A 13385-nucleotide genomic window follows, 5' to 3' on the forward strand; every position below is an offset into this window, starting at 1 on the left:
GGTAGAGGTTTACTCACTTCTTCCACTCCATTACATCCATGCAGCTGACTGAACATCATGTGATCGGATCAGAGTTTAATGAAACTCCTGAAGCAGGAACGTACACTCTGAATCGATTGCCCTAATGAAAGAAAATAATTAAAGAGCACAATTTTTATCTGTCTTCTACCTGTCATGGCATAGAAGAAAGGCTGTTTCACAGAGATTATTGCTGGATGACTTTTTATTAAGTGAGACATAAACATTCAGTAGTATCAGTGTCAATTACTCCTCAAGGAAGTTTAGTTCAGCCTACCTATTATGTCAAAGATTTGATGCTAACGAACATGGCAACAAAAGAAGAAAACAGAAAATGGACAAATTATGATCATTATAAACAAATAAATGAAGCAGTTTTACATTTGAATGGGTAGGTGGGTGAGGAGGCAAATAAATAAACTTGGCATAAATTAGCGATCAAGAAAAAGAGGGTTATTAGTGTTAGAAGAAGAAAAGTAGGACCTTCCAAAAGTTGCAGATCCAGCAGACATCACCCTTTCAGATAAACGTGTAATTTTTTCATTTAAAAGCCTGTTTTATCACCATACTCATAATGTATTTTTTCCCTTTTTGCCAGTATTTTCTAAATAAATGCATAAATAATGCATTACACTTGGCTTTTATTACTCACACAGAAGATTTCATATTAAACTAATTATTTCAGGGATATAAAGCAGATCTTCTGCAACAGAAGAAAGCATTAAGCAGGATGCAACACATTTGATGAAGGAAACCTCAAAGAACATGGGTAATTATTCTAGAGTTTTGATTTCATTCTTATTTGGTCTTTTTCTCTTTGCTAATTTATGGAAAAGGTAGAAAAAAGCTTAATTTCATCCCCTACTTAGCAGGGAAGCAGTTTAACCTAGCTTAATCTAGCTAGCTTTTAAGCTAAAGAGCTACTTAGTAAAAAGCTAACATCAGTGTAAGAATAGCTAAAATGCTACTTTTGAGCTTTCTTAGTGTCAGTTAACTCTTTTAGAAATCAAATTGTTCAAAAACAGATCCCAACAAAAACAAAAATGACCAGTATGACAAGTTAATGATTTAAGAAAAAGACCGAAAGGCAACATTTACATTCACTTTATTAGCTTCACCTGTTCAACTGCTTGCTAACAGAAATATGTAATCAGCCAATCACATGGCAGCATGTAGTCATGTGGACATGGTGAAGACGACTTGCTGTAGTTAAAACTGAGCATCAGCTTGAGGAAGAAAGGGGATTTAAGTGGCTTTGAATGTGACATGGTTGTTGTACTGAGTATTTCAGAAACTGCTGATTTACTGGGATTTTTACTCACAACCATCTCTAGGGCAACAGGAAGTCCAATCAGCACTGATTCCAACCAAGGTCTGCAGAATAGCATCCACACCAGGAGACAAGGGCACTCGAGCCTTGAAGCAGATGGTTTACAGCAGCAGAAGACACACCGGGTGCCTCCTGTCAGCTAAGAACAGGAAACTGAGGCTACAATTCACACACACTCACCAACACTGGACAATAGAAGATGGAGAAACGTTGCTGGTCTGATGAGTCTCCATTTCAGCTCCACATTCAGATGCTCGGCTCAGAATCTGGTGGAAACATCATGAAAACATGGATCCATCCTGCTTGGATCAACGCTTCAGGCTGCTGCTGGTGTAATGGTGGGGGGATATTTTTTGGCCCACTTTGGGACCCTTAGTACCAACGTGGCCTGATTTAACCACCACAGCCTACCTGAGTAGACAGGATAATGCACCATGTCACAAAGCTCACAGGGCTGCCACCTCAACTTGGCCGTGAGTGCACGCTCTCACACGAAACCTCAGATTTCTCACGCTGAAATACACATCAAGAGCAATGTCGAAGCGGCTAATTGGGGGGTTCGGGAGGATTCCCGGAGGGCCGCATTACCCTTGGGCAGGTGTCCCAGTGCAACAATTTGATCCAAGTTATTATCTAAAAAGAATAAATAGTAGTGATGTGCGGATCAGTACTGAAATATCTATTCCTCCTATACCGATATTTATATAACTAAACTTTAGGATAAGTAAGAACTACTTCTGCCGCCTGCCATAGGCATTGGCGAAAAAGACGCAGAGTCGCGTTGCAGCAGCGCGGCTCATTCTCCGCTCATAGACCAGTCTGACACACAGTGATGTGTGGAGATATTTCAGCTCCACAAACAGCAACGATGCACAGTTTGATGTGTAAAGACCACAACCCTCCTAAAACATCTGAGAATCAGTCGAAACAGAAGCAGAGGTGATGAGGCAAATTAAAGAGAAGAGGAGGAGGACAGGTAGTGCGGAGACAGATGATACTCTAAGTCCGTTGGTGCTTCAGGCAGGTAATATCAGGAAGGGAGACCGGGGACAGTTGTAACACTTGCAATTGCTCCAATCAAAGGGAAGTTAGGAATCATCTAATTCACTCTGCACATGTTCAGTGTAGTCCTTAGTCTGCATGTGAAAAAGTATTACCTTGAGGCATAAACAGCAGAATTTATCAGGGAAAATATCATTTTGAGGTAAGAAAGTAATTTCTTTTGCCCAAATTATTTTTGTGACTACATAGCTTGCTTTGTAGTTGAACTTGTCAAACATTTAACATGTTGATTATGTGTTTGTTTTGCTGTTTTTCAATCAGGTTATTTGTGGTAATGTTTTAGTTGTGAACTGTATGGCGAGCTAGCTCATTGATAATGCACTTGGGGACAGTAACACGCTTTCATGGGATAGGTTTTAACAGTTTAGAAATTGTGATTTGAATGACTTTGTTTTAAGGTGCATTTGCACCAGGGATAGTCTTTGTTTGTGGGGTGGGAAACCAGAAAATCTCCAAACCTTTAGTTTAATTTGCTTTCACACTGCATTTTACTCAAGCGGATCAAACCGATGTTAGTGATTAAGATGTTAGTTTAATCTAAAGACTCACGACAAAATTTATGCAATGCTCCTAGTGACGTGCCTCCCCATCAATGACTAATCCAGCATCCATCTTATGTCCTATCTGTACTGTGAGCTCTCTTCAGCCAGCAAAAGCCTGTTGCTTATCATATTCTATGTTTGTTATTACTGCATTGAAACTCCATTGACATGGAAACATTACTACTTTTTCCTCTGATAATGTCTTCTTGCGTTTCTTTACTGAATCAGCCACGGTGCACGTTCAAAAACAGCCGGTGTGTTTATATCCGTTTGCTAGCATGTGAAGCGAAACATGTGACATCCTAGATGAAAAAGTAAATAGTGTGATTTCTCAACCTCGGGACGCAGCTCCAGAAATTGGTTGGACATTTATGTAGTGCGTCTTTAACTTCTAAGCTGTGGGACCACAGCATTTTTGTTTAAAAGTTCTAATTTCATAATGTTATATTTCACCACAATGCATGTTACAATGACCCTGACTATGGGGTCAGTTGTAACATTTCATTCCTTGTGTCTGAGATCAAGCCATACATCTTCTGTTTGTACTATAGGCAGTTTCCATGCCACTAATTAGCAGACACTTGAGGCTAGTTTGCGTGGCCGTTTGAACACACTGGGTTAAAAGAGCTCAAAGTTAGATTTAAGTTTTTGTGTTAATGTTTAACAGCAGGAGTCCCTGCAATCTTCAAACTAAGGTTTCATGTTTAGTTTAGATGTGCAGTAAAAAATATCAGCCACATTGTTGACAGCTGAGTTTATTTGCGATCTATCTGTTGAGTCTGAAAAAAGACTTGTGATCCATAAACTATGCCTGCAGAAACTGTGAGGGCAGGGGCGTTGCTAGACTTAGGGCTACAGGAGCCCAGGTCCCTCATTACTCAGATAATATTTTTTATTACCAAGACCTGCTATGTTTATGAAATGAGCAGCATTATGTTCCATCTGCTTCCCTTTGCTAACCCAACTGATACTGCTGCTTCCTAACCACTGCTACCACCCTAAAACTGAAACAATACCATAAATAATAATACGGTTGTAATAGACTTTATGAAAAAAATCATCCTTTTTCTGTGTTGTCAAACTAAGTGAAACATACAAATAGAGAATTCATAATCTAATCAAAATTCATATGTATTTAAGTTAGAAAATACAGACGTCATTTTTATCGCTTACATTAATAAAGAAGTTTGCTTTAAAAGTCAAAAGTCAGCATAATAAAAGACATATAGTCAGACCTTACTCATGTTTATTTATATTTACAGAAAGACATTATTATAAGTGATTGTTAGAAATGTGCTCCAACAAATATGTTTAAAATAATATGGTGAAATTTATTCTCCAGTAAATATTGCTGAGTCATGTTTTGTATTGAACTGCCTGACTGGGAACTGTCTGACTGGGAAAGGAATAAAATATGGACACAAAGCTGAACTATTTTTACTGCGACGTCTCGATGTCACATGATTAGTGGTAACAACTTTGATGAATTTCTGATCGTAATTAATCAGCGTTTTCCCTGAATGCAGTCGGGCCACTGCAGGTTGGAGACCCTTGAAAATCCTGGATTGAAAAGTTTTTTTGTGGTCTATTTTAAAATGTCTAATTAATTAATATGAATATCAAAATCCTTTTCCCTGAATGGAGGAACACAGATTAATTACTATCAGAAAGGTTTTTCTGCCTCGCCATAAGAAATTTCCACTTTGTATCGATATTTTAGTCCTTTCCCACTAATCAATCATGACATATCTGGTATCAATGGATTCCTTGTAATTTCAGGATTGTGAAAATGCTCCTGGCATCGTGTTATCTGATAAACTGAATGCACCAGACACTGAAGTCTGTAACGTTGATAACAAATGATCTACCATGATGTTTTAAAGTAACAAAGAAAAAAAAAATACTCTCAAATGTAAGTCGCTTTGTATAAAAGCATCTGCTAAATGACTGTAGAAGAGAACAGAACTGGACAAAATAAAACAGGAGAATAATTTTCCAACTTTAAGCCACAACGACTGATGCATGAGTCAGAGTCTGGTTATTATATCACCTCCTGTTGGTGCTTGAGTCAGATTTAATACCTTATAAAATATCTAACCTGGAAAAAGGGAAAAAAAGGGCCTGTTTTATAATTATTACAGAATTCATTCATTTAGTGCAATAAAAATAAGGGAGTGACATGGGTCAGAACGTGGCCCTGTGATGGACTGGTGACCTGTCCAGGTGTAGTTGCCTCTCGTCTGCTAGTTGCTGAGAAAGGCTCCAGCTTCCCCTCAACCCTGAATTAGACTATAAGCAGGTAAAGATAATCTTGTTTTTATCTAGGTTATATGGGGTCTGTCCTCCTTGTAGTAGAGAGTAAAGCTTGTCACAGACTCCATGACAAGTGAGGACTTTGTTCTTGCAAAACCAAGAGAAAGTTTGCATTGGTCCGGTTACTTCAGTGATTTTTATATTTAATGAGAAACTCCGTTCATGGTGGGCAGGTCTGAGCACGCAGTGTCTTTATTTTCCACATGCTGCATTCATTTTCGTACTTTCTCACCACCTCGATCAGCTGTTAATTAAGGCCACAAAAAAGTGTCTTAGTGTCACTTCCTTTGTGTAGTTGAGCTGTTTCCAGTTTTATTTTGAAGTTTTTCTTGGTACTTTGAAGAACTAGTTATTCACATTTTTCATTTTGGTACTCCTGAGTGCTGTATTTTTTTTATTAAACCTGCACATTACGAGACAAAATGATTCTCATGTCTTGCTGCCATGTATGCTGCAAAATTTTGGTCGATTCCACCAAATCTCATTCCAAGGGTTTTTAAAAAGTTGCCAGCCCTGGCTCAGATCATCTCCAAATGCTTTCTTAAACATGACAATAAGTTTACTGTACTCTAACGGCCTCCACAGCCACCTTGCTGAATCTATAAGACCAAGAGTTAAGACAGTTCTGAAGGAAAAAGTGGTTCCAACCTGCATGGCAGACCTGATAAAGTGGCCGGTGAGCGTGTATCATTGATAAATAAAAACATAAGACGTATGTTGAGAGAATGAGAATTTCATAGATGTACAGCTATCATTGATATCAGTTTAATAGGTCTAATCGCCGATTGTCTTATTTCAGGCTGCATCAGTATGGTGTTGGTAGTTTTTGAAAACATAATATAAAAACAATCTGCCATCCCGAATTAGCATCCAGGTACTAAGATCATTGCTTTTAAAATGATCACATCGATTATAAGCTAGTTACACAACCATGCTAACATTTTAGCTTATATTACAGCAAAAAAACACTGCTAAGAACTTTAATTCATATCTTTTTTCATCTGTAATGGCTAAAAATCCTGCTTCAGGTTGCCAAGTTATGATTGAGCAATTTACTCTTCAAGGTGTTTACAGTTTCTAAAACAAAATTATTAAGCTTGTTGTGGTCAAAGGTAGGATAAGTCGATCATGAGGCAGTTTACAAGCCAAATTTCCTGCCTTCCCAGTTTCATCTTGCCATGAATCCTGCTTTACAGCTTTGTGAGTGATGTGGAGTGGACTGCAGCCAGAGGTGTTGCAATATGCTCCTGGCTCGCGTTAAATTAATGTAGCTGCACTTTCCCGCTCTGATCCACACAATCTTTTTTTTCTTTCCTTCTACCACCAGTGAATTCCATCCAAGAGACAAGTTTAATTTTACCTTGAGGCAAACGCAGCAGCAGGTCAGAAATTCTCATTTTACGTGTGTGTTTGTGTGTGTGTGTGTGTGTGTGTGTGTGTCAGGGAGAGGGATACTCACGATTTCTGTGGTGCTGTTGGTGGTTTAGCAGCAGGCTTGTTAGCTGAGACGGTGCATCGCTCTGCAACACAACACATTCAATCACTGTTTCAGGTTTGTGATGGTTCACAGCTCACATCTACAGACTTTTAGCATTGTCACACCAGAAAATACAGCTGGGTTGTGGTGACAATTAGCATGTTTTTATGGCTTTGCTTTGGTAGCAGACGTTCAGATGAAACTCTACAGAAACATGCTTCACTGACTTTTGAAACAGTTTTTTCCCTGGATTTTATATACTGGTCAGTAGCCTGACAGCGGGAAAATTTTGCACATTTTTTCACATATAAAACTGCAATAACGCTGGAAAAGCTCTTGAAGACCTTCATAAAAAGTAGTCATCTATTAATGTTTGACTCTGAATGTTTAGTAAGTACTCCTTTGTGGCCTGTTTGACTGTAGTCTGATTTCAATAAAAAGTAACAAAGAGTAACCTCTAAAAATGCAATAAAATGCAACAAAATGTATTTACAAAATATGAGCAAATTTAGAATTAGTTGCTAGTATTGGATCCAAATGAAACTGTGAGAAAGTCAAGAAGGTCAAAAGACAAAGTCATACTGATGGCAGGTGAGGGTGCCACAATTAGGTATAAAAGGAGTATCAACAAATATCTTAAGGGTAGTTTGACTTTTCAATTTTTGAAAGAAAGTATTTTGTAATTAACCCCTTAACACTGAAATTTATTTGCATTTATTTAAAAAAAAAGTAAATACTGTGAAAAAAATCTGTAAAAAAAATGACAAAGAAAAAAACTAGAACTAAAGTACAATTTAATATTAAATGAATGAATAACAATAAATAAAGATTAATAATAAATAAATAATTTAGAAATAAATACATAAATAAAAGTGAATATAAGTATATAAATTAATAAAATGTAAAAATTAAATACAAAATAAACATAGGCCAGAAGTGGTTTGATGCAAACAGTTGGCCTTAAGGGGTTCAGCTGCTGTTGTCAATATTTACTACTGAAGCAAAGCAGGATATTAGCTGCTGAAAGGAGAAGACACAGGTCTGATGAAGTTTTGCACTTTTAATTTTGGTGTTCTTAAATAGCCTTAGATAGGCTATAATTTTCTAATAACCGGCTTGTGTGAACATATTTAATATAAATTGGATTAATATGTTTGTTTTAATTGGATCACAGTGAACTGGCTTAAATTGCTTATGTCTGTAAAATACCTTGAGATGACTGTTGTGAACTGCCGCTATAAAGCTGAAGCGAATTGTTGATTGTTCCATTATTTTACCAGGAAATAATGTTTTAATTACGTACAGGTGAGGAGGAAAAACCTACCTGTTGCTTCTAAATGTTTTGCAATTCGTCGTATTTTCTCTTTTTGTTATTTGTTTGAATGTTTTTTGCTACTTAACTTGATTAGCTTAGAAGTCCATGTCTACGTTTTCACTGTCTTTGTACAGACTAATATAGAGGAATGTAATGTTACCAAATCAAGCCGCAACCTCCGGCGGTGAAATGCAAAAAATTGCAGTTCCCCCCTCATCCACTAGGGGCTGGCTCCAAAACAGAGCAAATCCCCATAGACTCCCATGTTAAAAAGACCAACTTCACAGCAGAAATAAACATGTTTAAAGCCTGGTACAAAAATCCATTTTAGGATTAATAGGTTTTATTAAGTTTACCTTCATAACAACTGTGAGGGGGGTGAATTTTTTTTGTAAGTCATCTGTTCCATCCATCCATTTTCTGCCACTTATCCGGAGTCGGGTCGCGGGGGCAGCTACCTAAGCAGGGAAACCCAGACTTCCCTCTCCCGGCTACATTCACCAGCTCATCTGGGGGGATCTCGAGGCGTTCCCAGGCCAGCCGAGAGATGTAGTCCATCCAGCGTGTCCTGGGTCTTCCCTGGGGCCTCTTTCCGGTAGGACGTGCCCGGAACACCTCACCAGGGAGGTGTCCAGGAGGCATCCTAACCAGATGCCCGAGCCACCTCATCTGGCTCCTCTCGATGTGGAGGAACAGCGGCTCTACTCTGAGCCCCTCCCGGATCACTGAGCTTCTCACCCTATCTCTAAGGGAGAGCCCGGCCACCCTGCGGAAAAAACTCGTTTCGGCCACTTTTATTTGCGATCTTGTTCTTTCGGTCACTACCCACAGCTCATGACCATAGGTGAGCGTAGGAACGTAGATCGACCGGTAAATCGAGAACTTTGCCTTTTGGCTCAGCTCCTTCTTCACCACGACAGATCAATGCAAAGTCTGCATCACTGCAGACGCTGCACCGATCCTCCTGTCGATCTCCTGCACCATCCTTCCCTCACCCGTGAACAAAACCCTGAGATACGTGAACTCCTCCACTTGGGCCAGGACCCTTTTGCAGACCCGGAGAGAGCACTCCACCGTTTTCCGGCCGAGGACCATGGTCTTGGATTTAGAGGTGCTGATTCCCATCCCAGCCGCTTCACACTCGGCTGCGAATCGCTCCAGTGAGAGCTGAAGATCACGGCCCGACGAAGCCAACAGGACCACATCATCCGCAAAGAGCAGAGACCCAGTCCTGAGGCCACCGAACCGGATCCCCTCAACACCTCGGCTGCACCTAGAAATTCTGTCCATAAAAGTTATGAACAGAATCTGTGACAAAAGGGCAGCCTTGGCGGAGTCCAACCCTCACTGAAAACGATTCTGATTTACTGCAGACAATGCGGACCAAGCTCTGACACCGGTCATACAGGGACCGGACAGCTCGTACAAGCGAGTCTGGCACTTCATACTCCCGGAGTACCCCCCCACAGGAGTCCCCAGGGGACATGGTCGAATGTCTTCTCCAAGTCCACAAAGCACATGTGGCACTGTTTGGATGTTATTTAATCTTGAAATTCGCATAATTAGGGCATGTCCTTTTGATTGACAGGTATACAATATCCGTGGTTTTTAGCTGGCTAACAGTGCGCCTTAGCTTTAGCCTGCCTACCTTTGTTAGCTGGTTAGCTATCGTTAGCTCTGGGTTAGCTCGGATAGCTCTTAACTACAGGCAGCTCGGAGTTTGATGGGTGTCAATCATCTACCCCCACCTTCACAATCCCCTTCTCAGCTCCACCTCTTTGCCCATTTTTGGATTTTCTAAGAATGACGACACGCGTGACGCTGCCAAGATGCCGACGGTGGACCCCCCAATGAGCTTCAGTTCAGCTCTTCAGAAGCCTACGGGTGGCTTCACAGAAGCTCTATCTATCTATCTTTTATATACAGTCTATGGCACTGACACACGTATATTAACATACTTTCCCTTTCTGTAACAGCTGTTTGCTGATATCCCAGGGTGGACTGGCTGGCCTCACACCGGTGACTTGTAATAAAGCTATTAGGGACATTTTCTTTTGTTATTGTTTGTTTTTAATGGTTCTGAGTAGTACTAGTGGGTTGCCTGCATCCCACATGCAGTAGACATCAGAACGAATGTTTACTGTTTGGAGAATCAGATCCTTTACAGTTGGGTGAAATTTCTCACAATCTAGAATAACAACTGCATTGCTACTCTGGGCTTTATAAAGTAAAAAGGAACAAGACTGGTCTGTTTATTAGATTTAATCAAATAAATAAACCCCTCTATGAGTTTCATAACACTTCGTCAAACAAAGAGAGCTTAAAACTCGAGTTGGCCAGGTAATGAGGCATGTTTACATGACCTAATAAACTGTGGCTGTTCCTGGTAAATTATAAACCCCAGATTATTAAACAGGTCTGCATATTTATGACTTTGGGATAATTAGTGTCCTGGTAGACTGTTCATGTCATTACTGGAATGAGGTGATTGTACCTGTACATTTTATTTGCCCTTAACATTTGATCTTTATCTCGAGATATTATTCAAAGAATCACATCTGAAATTCAACCTTTTGCATAAAACCCTGGAAATAATTAATCTTCATTAACTTAAAATCGCCTGGACTGTGATCAGATGTCTTATATGTAAATTAGGAGGGACTGGGTGACTTTTTCAACAAGCACAGCGTATTCCTGGTCAGAAAAGCAGGATTCATACTTTAATGACTTTTTCCCCCTATTTGAAAAGAATTTTAGCTACTCAAATATAGATTGTACATTAAATGTGTAATTTAGTTTTATTTTGCTGTCAGTTTCCTCACATTCACCTTTACAACCAGTCTCCTGCTCCCACATTTTAGTCATGTTTGTTTCATTTCTTCCCAGAAAGATGAAAGCAAAAGTTTTCCAGACTTCCATACGCCTCTGTCATGAATTTTATTTCAACATCGGTTGTTTCTTCACACTTCTTCTGGATGAGGTTGGCTTAATGGCCTCTCCAGCGTTAATTAAGGCAGAGCTTGTGTGTGAGTGTGTTTACGCTGGAAAACTTACTCTGGGTGTTGTAGCCTGAGGTCACATGCTGGGGCTCCTGGAGAGATGGTGAGAAGAAAAGAGGGAAATTAACTGAATGAATAAACCAGCACATGTCATTATTGATTTCACAGCAGAAGGAGAAAGCCGGGTCAGATCTTCTCATTTCCCTGTGCTGAAGCTCCACCTTATTTTTTAAAACTCACTGGAAGGATTAGTGAGAAGCTGTGATATGAAAGCACCACAACAGTCCTGCCTCATTTATGAAGTACTGGCTTTACTGCCTCTCTGTTTACACTGCTGTTTCTTTTGACATCACCATCAGTGCAGATCATAAAAGCAAACTCCTATTGCAATGTTGAAAATACAACTTCTACTAGTTTGTCCCCAGAGCAGGCGGAACTATGTTACCCATGTAGAAAATGCTTTGCTTTGTTAATTTCCCAGATTTAGAAATGAGATACATACCATCAGGCTCTAAATAACCACCCATCAATTTACTAAAAGTAGATTCAAATGAATTTTTGGAGGTAAAAATAAAAACTTCCACTATCCTGATAATGCTATCACTAGATTTCCCATGAACACTGCTCCATGATATGAAGGGTGTTATTATTGTGCCTCGTTCCTGATCAAGAAGAACAGCTTTCTGAGTAGAAATAAATTCTGGGAAATGTGTGAATATGCAAACTAACTCTGATGCGGACCGAAGAAGCGAACTGCATACGTAGGTCTCGGTCCACTTCAAGTGAACCAAATGCAGGAAGTAGATTACAAAGCAAAAGTGCTGACAGGTACAACGCAGGGCATTGTGGGTAAATGCAACAAAAGAAAATATGCGGGATGATAGCCAGGAGAACTGGCTCACAGTCAGAAGTGGGAAAAATTCTGATAGAAATATGGTCAACCCCGGACCGCTAGAGTCTGATGCAGCTCCATGTTTTGTGGAAAGAGAAGTTGTCCTCCATTAACCAACAGATGAGCCAGTTTTCTTCTTCGTTGTCTTGCCTTCTCTTTCAGTACTTCTTGATACAGCGCTGCCTCTGGCCAACACGGTTATACTTTATTTAAAAGGTCTGATTGCTTGACTGTGAACAGTGAAAGCAAACTTGGACACGAATAATGTTGAAATCCCCAGTAGTACCAAGTCTGACTGTTAGGTGTGATGCATGTTTAAAGGCTGTCGCTGCAGTGAACATGAACCTGCTGCACAACTCTACCACAGATACACGAGCTGCAAACTGAACTTGGGTTTTTAGGCTGTATTTGTTTACATGCATGTTGGGTTAATTCTAAATTCTCTCCAGGAGTGAATGTAAGGGGTGTGAAGGATTGTTTGTCTCTCTGTGTTGGCTCTGTGATGGAGTGGCGACCTGTCCAGTATATAGCCGGCCTCTCACCTAGTAGCTGCTGGTTTAGGCTCCATCCCTCTTGACCTTGCATTGGTATAAAAGATGGATTGTTTACATTTTATAAAAATCAAATATTGTTGTTTAACAATCTCTCAAAAGCCAAGTCATTAAAATTGTCCCAGATGAGTGTGTCTGGTTATATGAGATTTATGATGGCACGAAAATGAGACTTAAAAAAAAAAAAAAAAAATCTCCTAAAAAACAAGATGAGCTGAAGAACACAATAACAAAATTTCTGACAGCATACATTAGCAGGCTTAAAATCTGAGTGTACTAACCTTGTTCGGGATGGGGAACTTAGTCTGATCAGCTTTCCCAGGAGTGTGTATGGCTGTGAGTGGAGGAGGCCAGGAATGGGTCATCTCCTAAACACATGAGCATACATCTTTATTACATTATTATAATTTATCATTGGAAAGGAGTGCAGAGATAGCATCTATGCTTTTATTGCTAAACAAAACCAGGAAATAACTCAGATAAAATGAACGTTTTCTCTCATGTTGGTCGTGTCTGGTGAATAACAATAATGGGTAAAGTTAAGCTAATTGGAGCAAAGGGGGCTGCTTATGCAACAACTTTGGAGCGAAGGAGTGGAGTCAGCATTCAATCAAGGTTGTGCTGCAGCAATCCTCATCAGAGAGAGCTTTAATATAACTTATACTATAAACTGAGAGGTGCATGGGGAGTTTGTGGCACACCAGGGATCGGTGTGCTGAGAGTGAGTTAAGTTCAGACCTGTTAAATTACTAAAATAAAAGCTGACTCCAGTTGGCTGAATAACAGCTAAGCAGCACGGCAGCTGCAGACTCCCCTTTCAATTACTCTAATCACACAGTCGAATTCCAGCCTCAATAAGTAGAAGCTTCAATTACTTAACAGGAAA

At 39.8% G+C, this 13385-nt stretch overlaps 1 protein-coding gene across 1 annotated transcript in view; it reads right to left on the minus strand.

Annotated features, from left to right (window-relative positions):
• aff2 (AF4/FMR2 family, member 2) overlaps positions 1–13385 on the minus strand; it is a 154111-nt gene that overhangs the window by 80474 nt on the left and 60252 nt on the right. Inside the window, 3 exon segments of the mRNA XM_041989755.1 lie at positions 6725–6785; positions 11112–11148; positions 12781–12867. Of these exon segments, the coding sequence (XP_041845689.1) occupies positions 6725–6785; positions 11112–11148; positions 12781–12867 (185 nt within the window).

The sequence above is a fragment of the Melanotaenia boesemani genome, chromosome 7 (assembly GCF_017639745.1).
Source record: "Melanotaenia boesemani isolate fMelBoe1 chromosome 7, fMelBoe1.pri, whole genome shotgun sequence".
NCBI classification, from domain to species: domain Eukaryota; kingdom Metazoa; phylum Chordata; class Actinopteri; order Atheriniformes; family Melanotaeniidae; genus Melanotaenia; species Melanotaenia boesemani.